Source organism: Orussus abietinus, unplaced genomic scaffold, assembly GCF_000612105.2.
Source record: "Orussus abietinus isolate OABI.00-Male unplaced genomic scaffold, Oabi_2.0 scaffold556, whole genome shotgun sequence".
Taxonomy (NCBI): Eukaryota; Metazoa; Arthropoda; class Insecta; order Hymenoptera; family Orussidae; genus Orussus; species Orussus abietinus.
In genome coordinates, this window is record NW_019394729.1 from 28,445 (window position 1) to 41,809 (window position 13,365).

The 13,365-nt window shown below is 40.0% G+C and overlaps 1 protein-coding gene across 1 annotated transcript in view; it reads right to left on the bottom strand.

Moving 5' to 3' along the window:
• LOC105701416 overlaps positions 1-12,306 on the bottom strand; it is a gene marked incomplete at both ends in the record, with an annotated part of 35,202 nt that extends 22,896 nt beyond the window's left edge. The window contains one exon of the mRNA XM_023433141.1: positions 12,055-12,306. Within this exon, the coding sequence (XP_023288909.1) occupies positions 12,055-12,306 (252 nt within the window). The remainder of the gene's footprint in view (positions 1-12,054) is intronic.
• Between the last annotated feature and the right edge of the window lie 1,059 nt (positions 12,307-13,365).

Consider the following 13,365-nt stretch of genomic DNA (forward strand, 5'->3'; position numbering starts at 1 on the left):
TATATTATACATTTTATTTGGAAACGTTATAAAATTAGTATGCCATGTCCGAATAAAACTTCCAGCAAAAGTATTATAAAATTTCATTATTTTTTTTAACAGTTTAGGTATAGTGATATAGTATGTCGTGGAGCAGAATGGAACGGCGTTTCTATGGCTCGCATGTTTTGCAGTCTTAATTTAAAACACTATTTACAGTAAAATGGAACAGCTCGAAATTGAGAAAGATACGTTAAAGAGCGATTGCTCGTCAAAGTAAATTGCAATACACATAGATATAATAACATTGCAACAGACATAGATATTCGTAGATCAATAGTGGATATATAATTCTCACAGATAGATAATTATATATATCCGTTGGATATTTTTTTAGGTGGACCATAGACGATATACATTTGCTATACCCATAGTCCTAATTTAGACGATTAATTTACGTATATTCCACTTCATGGGTTGCCTGGGTGGTCAGGGGTGAATTTTTCAACAGGGTGGAGGATGTACGGCAAGGTGGTTAAATCCCGTTTATGGCATAATGCAATAGACCTAGATATATTAACATTGCAATAGACATAGATATTCGTAGGTCAATAGTGGATATAGAATTTTCATCTACAATAGACATAGAAATTTATATATATCCCTTAGATATTTTTTTAGGTGGATCATAGACGATACACATTTGCTATACCAATAGCCCTAATTTACACGATTAATTTACGTATATTCCACTTCATGGGTTGCCTGGGTGGTTAGGGGTGAATTTTTCAACAGGGTGGAGGATGTACGGCGAGGTGGTTAAATCCCGTTTATGGCATAATGCAATAGACCTAGATATATTAACATTGCAATAGACATAGATATTCGTTGATGAATAGTGGATATAGAATTTTCATCTACAATAGACACAGATATTTATATATATTCTTTAGATATTTTTTTAGGTGGATCATAGACGATATACATTTGCTATACCTATAGCCCTAATTTAGACGATTAATTTACGTATATTCCACTTCATGGGTTGCCTGGGTGGTCGGGGATGAATTTTTCAACAGGGTGGAGGATCTACGGCAAGGTGGTTAAATCTCGTTTATAGCATAATGCAATAGACCTAGATATAATAACATTGCAATAGACATAGATATTCGTAGATCAATAGTGGATATATAATTTTCATCTACAACAGACATAGATATTTATATATATCCCTCAGATATTTTTTTAGGTGGATCATAGACGATATACATTTGCTATACCTATAGCCCTAATTTACACGATTAATTTACGTATATTCCACTTCATGGGTTGCCTGGGTGGTCAGGGGTGAATTTTTCAACAGGGTGGAGGATGTACGGCAAGGTGGTTAAATCCCGTTTATGGCATAATGCAATAGACCTAGATATTTATATATCCCTTAGATGTTTTTTTAGGTGGATCATAGACGATACACATTTGCTATACCTATAGCCCTAATTTACACGATTAATTTACGTATATTCCACTTCATGGGTTGCCTGGGTGGTTAGGGGTGAATTTTTCAACAGGGTGGAGGATCTACGGCAAGGTGGTTAAATCCCGTTTATGGGAAGGAGTCACGAAGTACTGCCGGCTGGAGTTGCCGCAGTAATTTGGTCGTAAAGCCGGCTCATTAAGTTGCGGGATTGCGCGTAAGGTAGTCGCGAGTAACTTCGTAATCTTGGCATTCTCAAAGTAAGTCTCCGAAGCAAATTCCAATCAGAGTCCCCGTATCGACGAGACCGCACGTAACTCGGCCCGCCGTGGGTTCGCAATCGATGTCAGGTAAATTCGAGACCGCCATCGAGTACGCTGCGATGGCGTCCTTAAATGCACCCGAGGTAACAAAGTGAGGCAAAGTGGATGGGTGAATCTTCTCGGGGAAAGGATAATGTCATGGATCCCCTGCTGCACGATTCGGGGTGCGCCCTGGAATAGAAGGAGAGGTCACCCCCTAATGATCGAGGCTCTCGAAATGATGTCCTTCGAGCTCCTAGGGGATCCTGGAGGATCCTAGAGGATCCTGGAGGTTGGCGACCCCTTGAGGGGATGTGAAAGTGGCATCCGAAAAGTCAATTGTTCGTGAAACTTTTCTACGAAGTGGGTGTACCGAATCGCTTCAAAGCTTTACAACGTGAATGTAAGCACTCTACGGTAGGTGGCTAAAACTCATGAAATTTTATTTTTTATACCAAATTTTGAAAACATATATAAACAAATGTTTAAAAAATTGAAATTTTATGGGCGTCAGGAACTTCTTCACAGCTTGCATATTCACATTGTCAAGTTTGAAACGATTCGGTACACTCAGTTCAGAGAAAAGTTTCATAAACGGCACTTTGTAACGGCACGATTGTAATATGAGGTCTCGGGGTGAAAATTCGGTTTACACGGAAATCACAGATGGCGCAGGGAGTCCCTATGCAGTCCATTAAAGCCTTAGAAACCATGAATCCAGAGGGTTTCTGGAGTTTCACTTCGATTTCTTTATAATAATTGTACGAAAACGACAGATGGAATATGCCATTTGGTACAATACTCAATATAATTCGACACAACTGTCGATATAAAAACGAACGTAGGCAACGTAGATATTTAGACCAACATTTTTTACCTACATCGATCAAGTTCCTCGACGTCTTTCGCTTCACCTTAAGGAGAGTCCACGTGCGCGAATAAGAAATGATGGAATCTATCATTGTTCGCCTAAGAATATTTTTCCACCATGTCGTTGGATCTTTGAGTACACCAGAAGGAATCGAGTCCTCCGGTTCACGATTCCGGGATGAATTCAGAGTCAAAAGTGGAAAAGTATTTTGTGGTAATCGAGATTCAGTAGAGAGGAAGGACCTTCTCGTAAATCGACGGTGGATGTTTACTCGATTGATAGGAATTTTAGGGTCTGGTGACCCTATACGAAGACTTATAGTTAGAAAGAGCCGAATAGAAATCGATAGAGATGGAAAGAAAAGCTCTGCTGCTGTAGAGAAATGAAGATACCTTGCTATTCATGTTCGTTTACGAGGATGTCTAGAGGAACATGTCGTAATATCGAGGACCCTATAAAAGGGCGTCCGATCTTCTGTATTCGATTCCGAAATACACCCTAGCGTGAATCAAAACGTTTCCCCTAACAATTGGGAATACTTACAAGGAAGGTATCCCAGTTCGATTTCTCCGATTTCATTTCTTTTTTTATATGTGATAGTAAACTATAAACTAAGCGACTCGTATTTTTTTTTATCTGCCATTAAACACTTTAAGAGGGTGAAACCACCATCCAAAGTAAGGCCTGTGTGGGGTGGCTCACCCCTTAATTTTTTCATTTAATTGAGAAAATTATATTTTTCATTTCTCGTTATGAGAAAGCTTTTCCAGGTGGATTGGTTAAAAAATATTACGCTCTTGGGGGCGAAACTGCCAAATCGCCCCTTGACATGCCTTACTTTGGATGGTGGTTTTACCCCCTTAAAGTGTTTAATGGCAAATAAAAAAAATACGTGTCGCTTACTTTTTAGTCTACTATAACACATTATAAAAGAAATCAAATCGGAGAGATCGACCAGGATATCTTCCTTGTTAGTCAACCGTGCTCTTTGTAAGGTAACTTTAGACAATAAGGCCCACGTGGGGAGCAAGGCCCATGCTTATATCTCACCATATAGTAAAAGTGCAGTGTTTGTGGCTCCCTGTGCCAATTAGTAGGATAAAGAACAGTCCATTGGAGGTATCGCCGGAGCTGTAGATGGGTCCATGGTAAACTAAGATTGATAAGAAATATTTCCGAAGGAATTTTATCAAATTTTATTGCACCGTCCAAGCTGTTGGTCTCAAAGTTTTATGAAGTCCTGCTCTGTCTAGCAGGTATGTAGTACCTTATACTTTTCTCTACACACCGTTGTATGAGTTTTGTTGAAAAGGTTTGTTGTTTTGAAAATCATATCTTGGATATGCAAATTGCGCCAAACGGGGAATAAGGCCGGGCATAGGACAACATAGCGCAACCAAAGATCTTACTTAAAAAGGACATGAAACTATGACTAGTTGCAGTAAATACAACGTCACAACAAAATTTCAGCGAAATACCTTAAAAAACAAAATGAAGCCTGGCACCTCAAAGAAGACCGAGAACTGGGAGCGCAGCTTTTATCAACAAAATAGGGTTGCCGATAAAAGGCAACATGCCTTGGGTAAGAAATGGCTTTATAAAGAATGCTCGAAGACAACATTTGAGGATGTTGATGACATAACTTGCCCTAACTGGGTAAATTAATGTGCATCCTCCCATCGATGTCCGCTGCCCTTATTAGCTTCACGTTCTGGGAACAAAGCCCAGGAGCCCCATCCTGCAAGTTTTTTAATTACGTACTTGTTTGAAATTATCTTTTCTTTTTATTGTTTGTACCTGAAATAAACATTGTTCGTGTACCCTCTGCTCATTTCCCCTTCCCAAAACACTTTATATTTTAGTTTTTACAGGTCTTTCAGGTTATGGTGGGCCTTGTTACCCAAAGTTACCTTAATCTTTGAACGTTGGATATTTCCCCGATAAACAAAAACCCCCGAGGTCGAGAATTCTTTAAACTAATTCCCAGCTCGAAACGCCCGAATATAAATCGGTAGAGATGAAATGAAATAGCTTGACAATTCCTATTCGCTCAGAGAGATTTCTAAATAACGAGGATTCCTGAAAATGGCACCTGTCCCTCTCGCGCATGATTTCAGAATACATCCGAAAGCAGATTGTGCACTCCACCTTGATGACTACGAATCAGTAATCAAAAATGCTCTTTGTAATCCTTTGACGATGCATATTTGAAATACACTCTTACTAATCGATAAAAACGAAATACGGAGAGCGCTCACCAATTCAGCTAGAGATTTCAAAATGAACACGTTGCACTGAACACTCTCGAAAAGGTCGTCCATTTCCTGTTACGCGATTCCAAAGTATCTCCCAATATGAACAGAGAAGGTAACTCCAACAACTACGAATCCTTAAGGTGAAATGAAACACGTCGAGAAACTTGATCGACGTCGACAAAGATTTTTCTAAATGCCTACGTTGCCGACGTTCGTTTTTCTATTGACAGCTGTGTCGAATTATATTGGGTATTGTACCAAATGGCATACTCCACCTGTCGTTTTCGCACAATGAATATCAAGAAATCGAAGTAAAACTCCAGAAATCCTCTGGATTCGTGCTTTCTGGGGCCCTAATTGACTGCAGAGGGACCCCCTGTGTCATCTGTGATTTCCAGGTCAATTAAATTTTCACTCCGAGACCTCGTATTACCATCGTTTTAGCATAGAAGCGCATACAACACTTTTTTTGCCTTTATCCCGTTCAAATGCGAATTTATCGACTACCAGAGTGTTCTAAATTGTCGCAAAATTGTCCTGACCCTTTCGATTCTCATATCAGAGCCCTCGATAATTGTATATTGATCGAAATATAAAAGCTCGACACCATTTTGGTTCTGATCTGGGCTGAGTTAAAAAATTGTGTTAAAAAAATCCAAATTTTGAATGTGTCAAAACAATTCTTAGATGATCAGAAGTGATGTGTCGAAGTTACGGACAATTTGGTCTAATAACCTTAAAAAAAGTGTTGTATTCGAATCGACTGATTTGAAGGTTTCACTTCACCTTAATTCAAGAAGATAGATCTTCTCGAAGATCTACATACCGTTTAATGGATGTTTGTAAAGAACACTCTAATATGATCAACTGACATGAAATAAAGAAAACCGCACAATTCCTACTCGCTCAGAAACATTTCTAAATGAAAACATTATATTTACGAGAGCTCCGCAAGAATCACTTGTTCCTCTGTGCATGGTTTCGAGAAAGTGCCCTGAATTCTAATGAAGGAAATGCGTACTGAATCTTTAATGAAGTTTCCTTTAAAACTGCGAATCGGATGTCAAAAATGCTTTCCGTAACTTTCTGACGGTAAATGTTTCTGAAAGACTCTTACAAATCAATAAGTATTAAACAAAGCTTTCAGCTCCTCTTCATCTACTGTTTTTGAGATTTGATGAATTTCGACAAACAGACGAATATAGACGAACATAAAATACAACTAAAGAAATCCTCATAAGTTCTGTCTTTCCGGTGAAATTTCCGAATTAACAAATCGTAACGTCAAAAATCCCTCCGAAACGTCATCCGTTCCTCGGTGCACAATTTCGAAATGAAACAGGGAATATGCTTTTGTACCTACAAATCAATATCAACAAAGGTCTTCATAATTCTCGTAACGTCAAAATGGTAACATAAAGAAACCCTCCAAAACGTCATCCGTTCCTTGGTGCACAATTTCGAAATGAAACAGGGAGTGTCATTTTGTACCTACAAATCAATATCAACGAAGGTCTTCATAATTCTCTAACAGCGGATGTCTGCCACATTCTCAAATAAGCAAGTAAAAAAAAATTAATATAACCCTCCCAATACCTATCCCTTTACCGGGACTCCTAAATGAACACATCGTATCATCGAGCACCCTCGAAAAGGACGTCTAACCCCCGGGGACGATTTCCAAGTACACCCCAACGCGAACCAAGGAGCCTCCCCTAACGACTGCGAATCAGTGCAAGGTAAGACGTTCTTCGAGCCTCACGAACTAGGGGTATTTACTCGGCATCCTTTACGGAACTAATGTTCTCCTAAAGAGGCCTCCGAAACTACCAGGCACTGACGAAGTCAAGATGCACCCTCTAACGAACTACTACGAGCACAAGTCGTTTTTTAAAACGAGGGCAAATCGCGTTCAATCAAGGATTTCCTCTATTTCTCTTGTGTCGGGTTCCCGGCGTGAACTACTGCCGCAAAGGACTCAAACGTGTATGCTTGCGTGGCTATTCACGGCAGTCGAAAGCGTGAATCGTTCACGTTGGTTTACCAGTCTTAAACGAAACGCCGACCATGAATGATCTAGTTGCCGAGGGTTGTGCCGTGTTGAGTTGTTTTATATGAAATATTGAAAAAAAAGAATAGGGTACTTTCATTAAATAACCCAAGAAAAACGTAAAATAAGACGGTGATGGGTTAGAATAGATATCGCAATGAAGGAGGGTGAATCTTGGGAGCAACACATTTTCTTTAATTCTTGACAATGTGACCTTAAATTTTTCTATTTGGCAATCACTTCTTTCGATCGCGATTTCTTTCTTAAGTAGAATCTTGTAGAACGTTTTCCATTTTGCACAAATCCAGGGAATTTGCAGTTTCATTATCACGATCTTTAATTAACGAGCGATGGGGTGACATTTTGTTCCACGAAGACGGGAATAGGACTGAAAAATCAAACATGTTTGATCTCTTTACCATTGCTTGGTGTCTTGGTGATTCTGAACGCAACTTTCATGATTGTACGTTTAGACAAAAACTGTTGTACGAAAGCACGGTTCACGACTCTAGCGTGTATGCTTGCGTGGCTCATCACGGCAGTTTAAAGCGTGAATTGTTCACATTGATTTACCCGTCTTAAACGAAACACCGACCATGAATGATCTAGTTGTCGAGGGCTGTGCCGTTTTGAGTTGTTTTATTTGAAAAATTGAAAAATAAGAATAGGGCACTTTCATCAAATAACCCAAGAAAAACGTAAAATAAGACGCTGATGGGTTAGAGTGGATATCACAACGATGAATCTTGGAAGCAACACATTTTCTTTGATTCTTGACAATGTGACCTTCTTAAATTTTTCTATTTGGCAATCACTTCTTTCCATCGCGATTTCTTTCTTAAGTAGAATCTTGTAGAACGTTTTCCATTTTGCACAAATCCAGGGAATTTGCAGTTTCATTATCACGATCTTTAATTAACGAGCGATGGGGTGACATTTTGTTCCACGAAGACGGGAATAGGACTGAAAAATCAAACATGTTTGATCTCTTTACCATTGCTTGGTGTCTTGGTGATTCTGAACGCAACTTTCATGATTGTACGTTTAGACAAAAACTGTTGTACGAAAGCACGGTTCACGACTCTAGCGTGTATGCTTGCGTGGCTCATCACGGCAGTTTAAAGCGTGAATTGTTCACATTGATTTACCCGTCTTAAACGAAACACCGACCATGAATGATCTAGTTGTCGAGGGCTGTGCCGTTTTTAATTATGTTTTATATGAAATATTGAAAAATGGAATAGACCACGTTTATCAAATAACCCAAAAAAGACGTAAAATAAGACGGTGATAGGTTAGAGGGTGGATATCGCAACGATGAATCTTAGGAGCAACACATTTTCTTTGATTCTTGACAATAACAACTTCTTAAATTTCTCAATTTAGCAATCACTTCTTTCGATCGCGATTTCTTTCTAAAGTAGAATCTAATAGAACCTTTTCCACTTTGTATAAATCCAGGGAACTTGCAGTTTCGTTATCACGAAATTTAATTAACGAGCGTTGGGGTGTCATTTTGCTCCACGAAGACGGGAATAGGACTGAAAAATCAAACATGTTTGATCTCTTTACCATTGCTTGGTGTCTTGGTGATTTTGAACGCGTTTCACGATTGTACGTTTAGACAAAAAATGTTGTACGAAAGCACGGTCCACCATAGTGGTTCACTCTCCGAGGAATACCCGGCATTATTTCCCTCAAGCGACGAATCGTTCGATACGTTTCGTCGATTCGTCGGTTGCCCCTTTATGAGGCCACGGAGGTAAGAGAATAAAAATAAATAGCCAAGGTGAGGGAAAGGACGAACGGGGCACCCCTCGTTAGAGAGCCCCGAGAAGGTCGCACATCCCCCAGTGCGCAATTCCGTTGTCGTGGTCTGCACGCTCCGACGCCCGAAGAGTTCCCCCAGCGATTACTGCACGACAGAGGAAGAAACATCCTTGAAATTTAACTCCGCCACTTTCCGCCTGATCTACGGATGTGCGAAATAGCCCCTATATTGCCAGTCCACCTTGAAAACAAGGGAAACTGAGTAGCACGAAAAGGGGACGGAAAAGGAGATCGTTCTTTTAGGTCATCCTCCCGGCGAGTCCTTTCGGTAGGATTTATATCTGGTTCCAAATTTTCGCGGGGATTTTTCTATATAAATAAACAATCTAATGGCAATGTTTACGTTTGGGAAATTAATGGTAAACTTTTATGTAGGAAAACAAGGGGAAGTCAATTGTTTTGGCTCCGAGGACTGACCATGGGGAGAATGGAGTCATAACATTGAAAAAGAAAGTCGTAATACTCTGATCTTATCATTTCGGTAGAGTCGTCATTCGTCGTCGAATTTATTCGGGAACTCAGATCGAAAGAAACTATGCAATGAAGATAAGAATATGGAGCACAGGAGCTGTGATGGATTTACTTGCTTAATTGATTACAGATGTACTCAGAGTGAAAAAACGGGGCTTAATATGACAGAGAAATCATATGTATGTATGACGTGGTATTTCTATTGGGAAATGAAATGTCACGCTATGTAACCCCAAACACGTATTTCACATTTTATCTACAGAACAATGTCGATGCAAGTACAATCTTGGTTTGATTAAATTAATGAATAACGTCAAAATCGTTTGACCATCCTCACATAATATCACGTCCTAAATGTCAAGTGTATTAATTAATATCCATTCATTGAGATAGGTAATTGCCGTCACGATCGGATCTAAAAGCCGTATGTAGAAAATCTGTGATTAGACTTGGGATCAAACGATAAGAACATCGATGCAAGTACAATTTTGGTTTGATTAAATTAATGAATAACGTCGAAAATCGTTTGACCATCCTCGCATAATGTCACGTCCTAAATTTCAAGTCTATTAATTAATATCCATTCAATGAGCGAATCGCCGCCACGTTCGGATCCAAAAGCCGTATGTAAAAAGTCTGCGATTAGACTTGATATTAAACGACAAGAATATCGATGCAAGTACAATCTTGGTTTGATCAAATGAATAACGTCGATAATCGTTGGACCATCCTCACATAATGTCAAATCCTGAATTTCAAGTCTATTAATTAATATCCATTCAATGAGGTAATCCCCGCCACGATCGGATCTAAAAGCCGTATGTAAAAAGTCTGCGATTAGGCTTAGGATCAAACTAGAAGAATTCGATGCAAGTACAATCTTGGTTTGATCAAATGAACAACGTCGAAAATCGTTTGACCATCCTCGCATAATGTCACGTCCTAAATTTCAAGTCTATTAATCAATATCCATTCAATGAGAGAATCGCCGCCACGTTCAAATCCATAAGCCGTATGTAGAAAATCTGTGATTAGATTTGGGATCAAACGATAAGAATATCGATGCAAGTACAATCTTGGTTTGATCAAATGAACAACGTCGAAAATCGTTTGACCATCCTCGCATAATGTCACGTCTTAAATTTCAAGTCTATTAATTAATATCCATTCAATGAGGTAGGTAATCGAATAGGATCGGATCTAAAAGCCGTATGTAAAAAGTCTGCAATTGGACTAGGGATCAAACGAGAAGAAAAGTGAAAAATATCCGCAAGGAAGGTGCGAAACCCAGAAACCGCGGTAAAGAGGGTTGCGACAAGAGCTTTTCCACGCAAAGGGTCAGCTAAAGCGGCTTTTCGCAAAATCGGGTAGTTGACGCGGATCCCAGAGATAGCACCGCGATGCAGAGCCGACCCGGAGGATCCGTCTAATTTATTTACACGCCGCGCCGCTTCAATAATGCATTCCCCCTGGGAGAACAAGACGTATAGAATTAATCCGATTTAATTTCGTGACCACGGGGAGGCTGGAGGCGACAGACGTAACCCGTCGCTGGGGGTCGGCCATTTGTCATGCGGTGAATGCACTGCAGGAAGGCGTCCCAATAAATGACTAAATGCTAATTTAAGACGCAAATTCTCTTTCGGGAGGGTGAAGTCGTTTAAATAACAACGGTGCTGTCCCTTAAAAGACTAAACGGATCACAGACCGATTCCTCCTCGTCAAAGCAATTATAGGAATCCGACCATCTGCAAACGGAGCTTGGATATTTTTAGACGATTAATATCAATGCACATTAATTATAGCACTTGAGCGAAGGACGGTTGAGTATTATTAAACTACTTTATGAGGGGAATACATTTCATTGAATATTTTACTCTTCATCCAAAAATTTAATTGGCAATCATTTCGGTGGGAAGCCGAAATACTTGTTTAACGCGTTAACAGATTAGATTAAATTTATAACGAATAGCGTTTTAACAAATCATTAAATGATAATTCTCGCCCAAGAAAATCAATGGGACGAGGTATAAGTATTTCTTTTCACCAAGCCATAAGTTAGGAGACACTTTTAAAATCAAGTGTACTTCCGTGGGACTGAACCTTCCTATTACAAAATAAATTCAACCGGTATTAATAATTTCTGCTTGTGAGGGAAATTATTTCTAATTCCTCGCTTTCTACATCAATTATCTATTTTAATTAGCAATGATTCCGGCGGATCACCTTTATACCAAACCATAAGTTAGGAGACACTTTTAACATCAAGTGCACTCCTGTGCAACTGAACTTTCCCATTACAAAATAAATTCAACCGTTATTAATCATTTCTACTTGCGAGGGGAAATTATTTGCATTTCCTCGCTTTCTACATCAGGGATCTATTTTAATTAGCAATGATTCGAGTGGATCACCTTTCTTTATACCAAGCCATAAGTTAGGAGATACATTTGAAATCAAGTGCACTTCCGTACGACTGAACTTTCCCATTACAAAATAAATTCAACCGTTATTAATAATTTCTGCTTGTGAGGGGAAATTATTTGCAATTCCTCGCTTTCTACATCAGGGATCTATTTTAATTAGCAATGATTTGAGTGGATCACCTTTCTTTATACCAAGCCATAAGTTAGGAGACACTTTTAAAATCAAGTGCACTTCCGTACGACTAAACTTTCCCATTACAAAATAAATTCAACCGTTATTAATCATTTCTGCTTGCGAGGGAAAATTATTTGCATTTCCTCGCTTTCTGCATCAGGGATCTATTTTAATTAGCAATGATTCGAGTGGATCACCTTTGAACTACTAGAGGAACTAACCTCGAGTTGCTGGAAGCGACGCTGTTGTTGGAACGAGATCGACGGCTCTTCAGGGAATCGCCGCGGTTGACGACGTTCTTCCCGGCGATGCTGAAATGTCGCAGCATGTAGAACTCCTCCTCGACCCCCGTGTTCGGCATGCTGGCCACCCTGGACCTTTGCTGAGGAAGACACAAGTAATTCGGGCGGCCTGAGGACCGACTTCCAGGAGTCTTCACCGACTGCGACCTGCTGTGGTGCGGACTTCCATATCTGAGGGAGGAAAGGAAGAAAAAAGTTCCTCGATTAACAAGGTCGAGATAAAAAGGAGCCGCGGGAAGATTTAAAGGCACCTTGTCTCGGGGAAAGAAAAATCTAGCAGTGAGCACGAAGAGAAACATTTCGATTCAAAATCTGGCGCAAACCGGGTGCTCCACACGATTCTATGCATACTGCGGATGGGAACTTTGTGGAAATTAATAGCACCGGGAGTTCTTGCCGAGTATGTAATCTGTGAATGTTTCGAAAATTCCGCCTTTAAACTTTTTGCGACCAAAGGCCGTCCCATGTTGGAGGCTTCCTGCGTACGAAAGATGACTACCCTGTAGCCAACATCAAAACCCTGAATGACTTGAGGTGGAGTGAAACCCCCCTTAAATCAGTCGATCCGAATAAAACACTTTTTTATAAGGGTATTAAGCCGAATCGTCCGAAACTTTGACGCATGACCCCGTGAACACCTAGGAATTATCCTGACACTTTCAAAATGTGGATTTTTGAAAAGAATTCTTCAACTTAGCCCAGACCAAAAGCAAGATGCCGTCGAGCTCTTATATTTCAATCGATGTGCAATTATTAAAGGCTCTGATATGAGAAACAAAAGTGTCAGTACGATTGTACGACAATTTAGAACACTTTGGAAATCGAGAAACTCGCATTTGAACGGGATAAAGGCAAAAAGGGTGTCTTCTGCGCTTCTATGCTAAAACGATGGTAACGCGAGATCTCAGGATGAAAATGTACTTGACACGGAAATCACAGATGGCATAGGGTGGCACTCTGCAGTCAATTAGGGCCTTAGAAACCATCTCTGCCAAATCAGAGATGAGTTGAGAGATTCACGGGAAGGATCGAGCGACCGCGTCCTGTGCGACCTCCGGTGGAGGATGCAGACGGCTAATGCACTTGCCACCTATTACAACTCTGGGTAGCCGGAGAACCGGCTGAAAAAGTGAAGAACTCCTCACAAAAACTCCTAAACCCTGTATCTCCTCCGAAAAAAATCTCAGCCACTAGCTCGAGAGATCAATTTAAACGGAACAACCTTCCCCA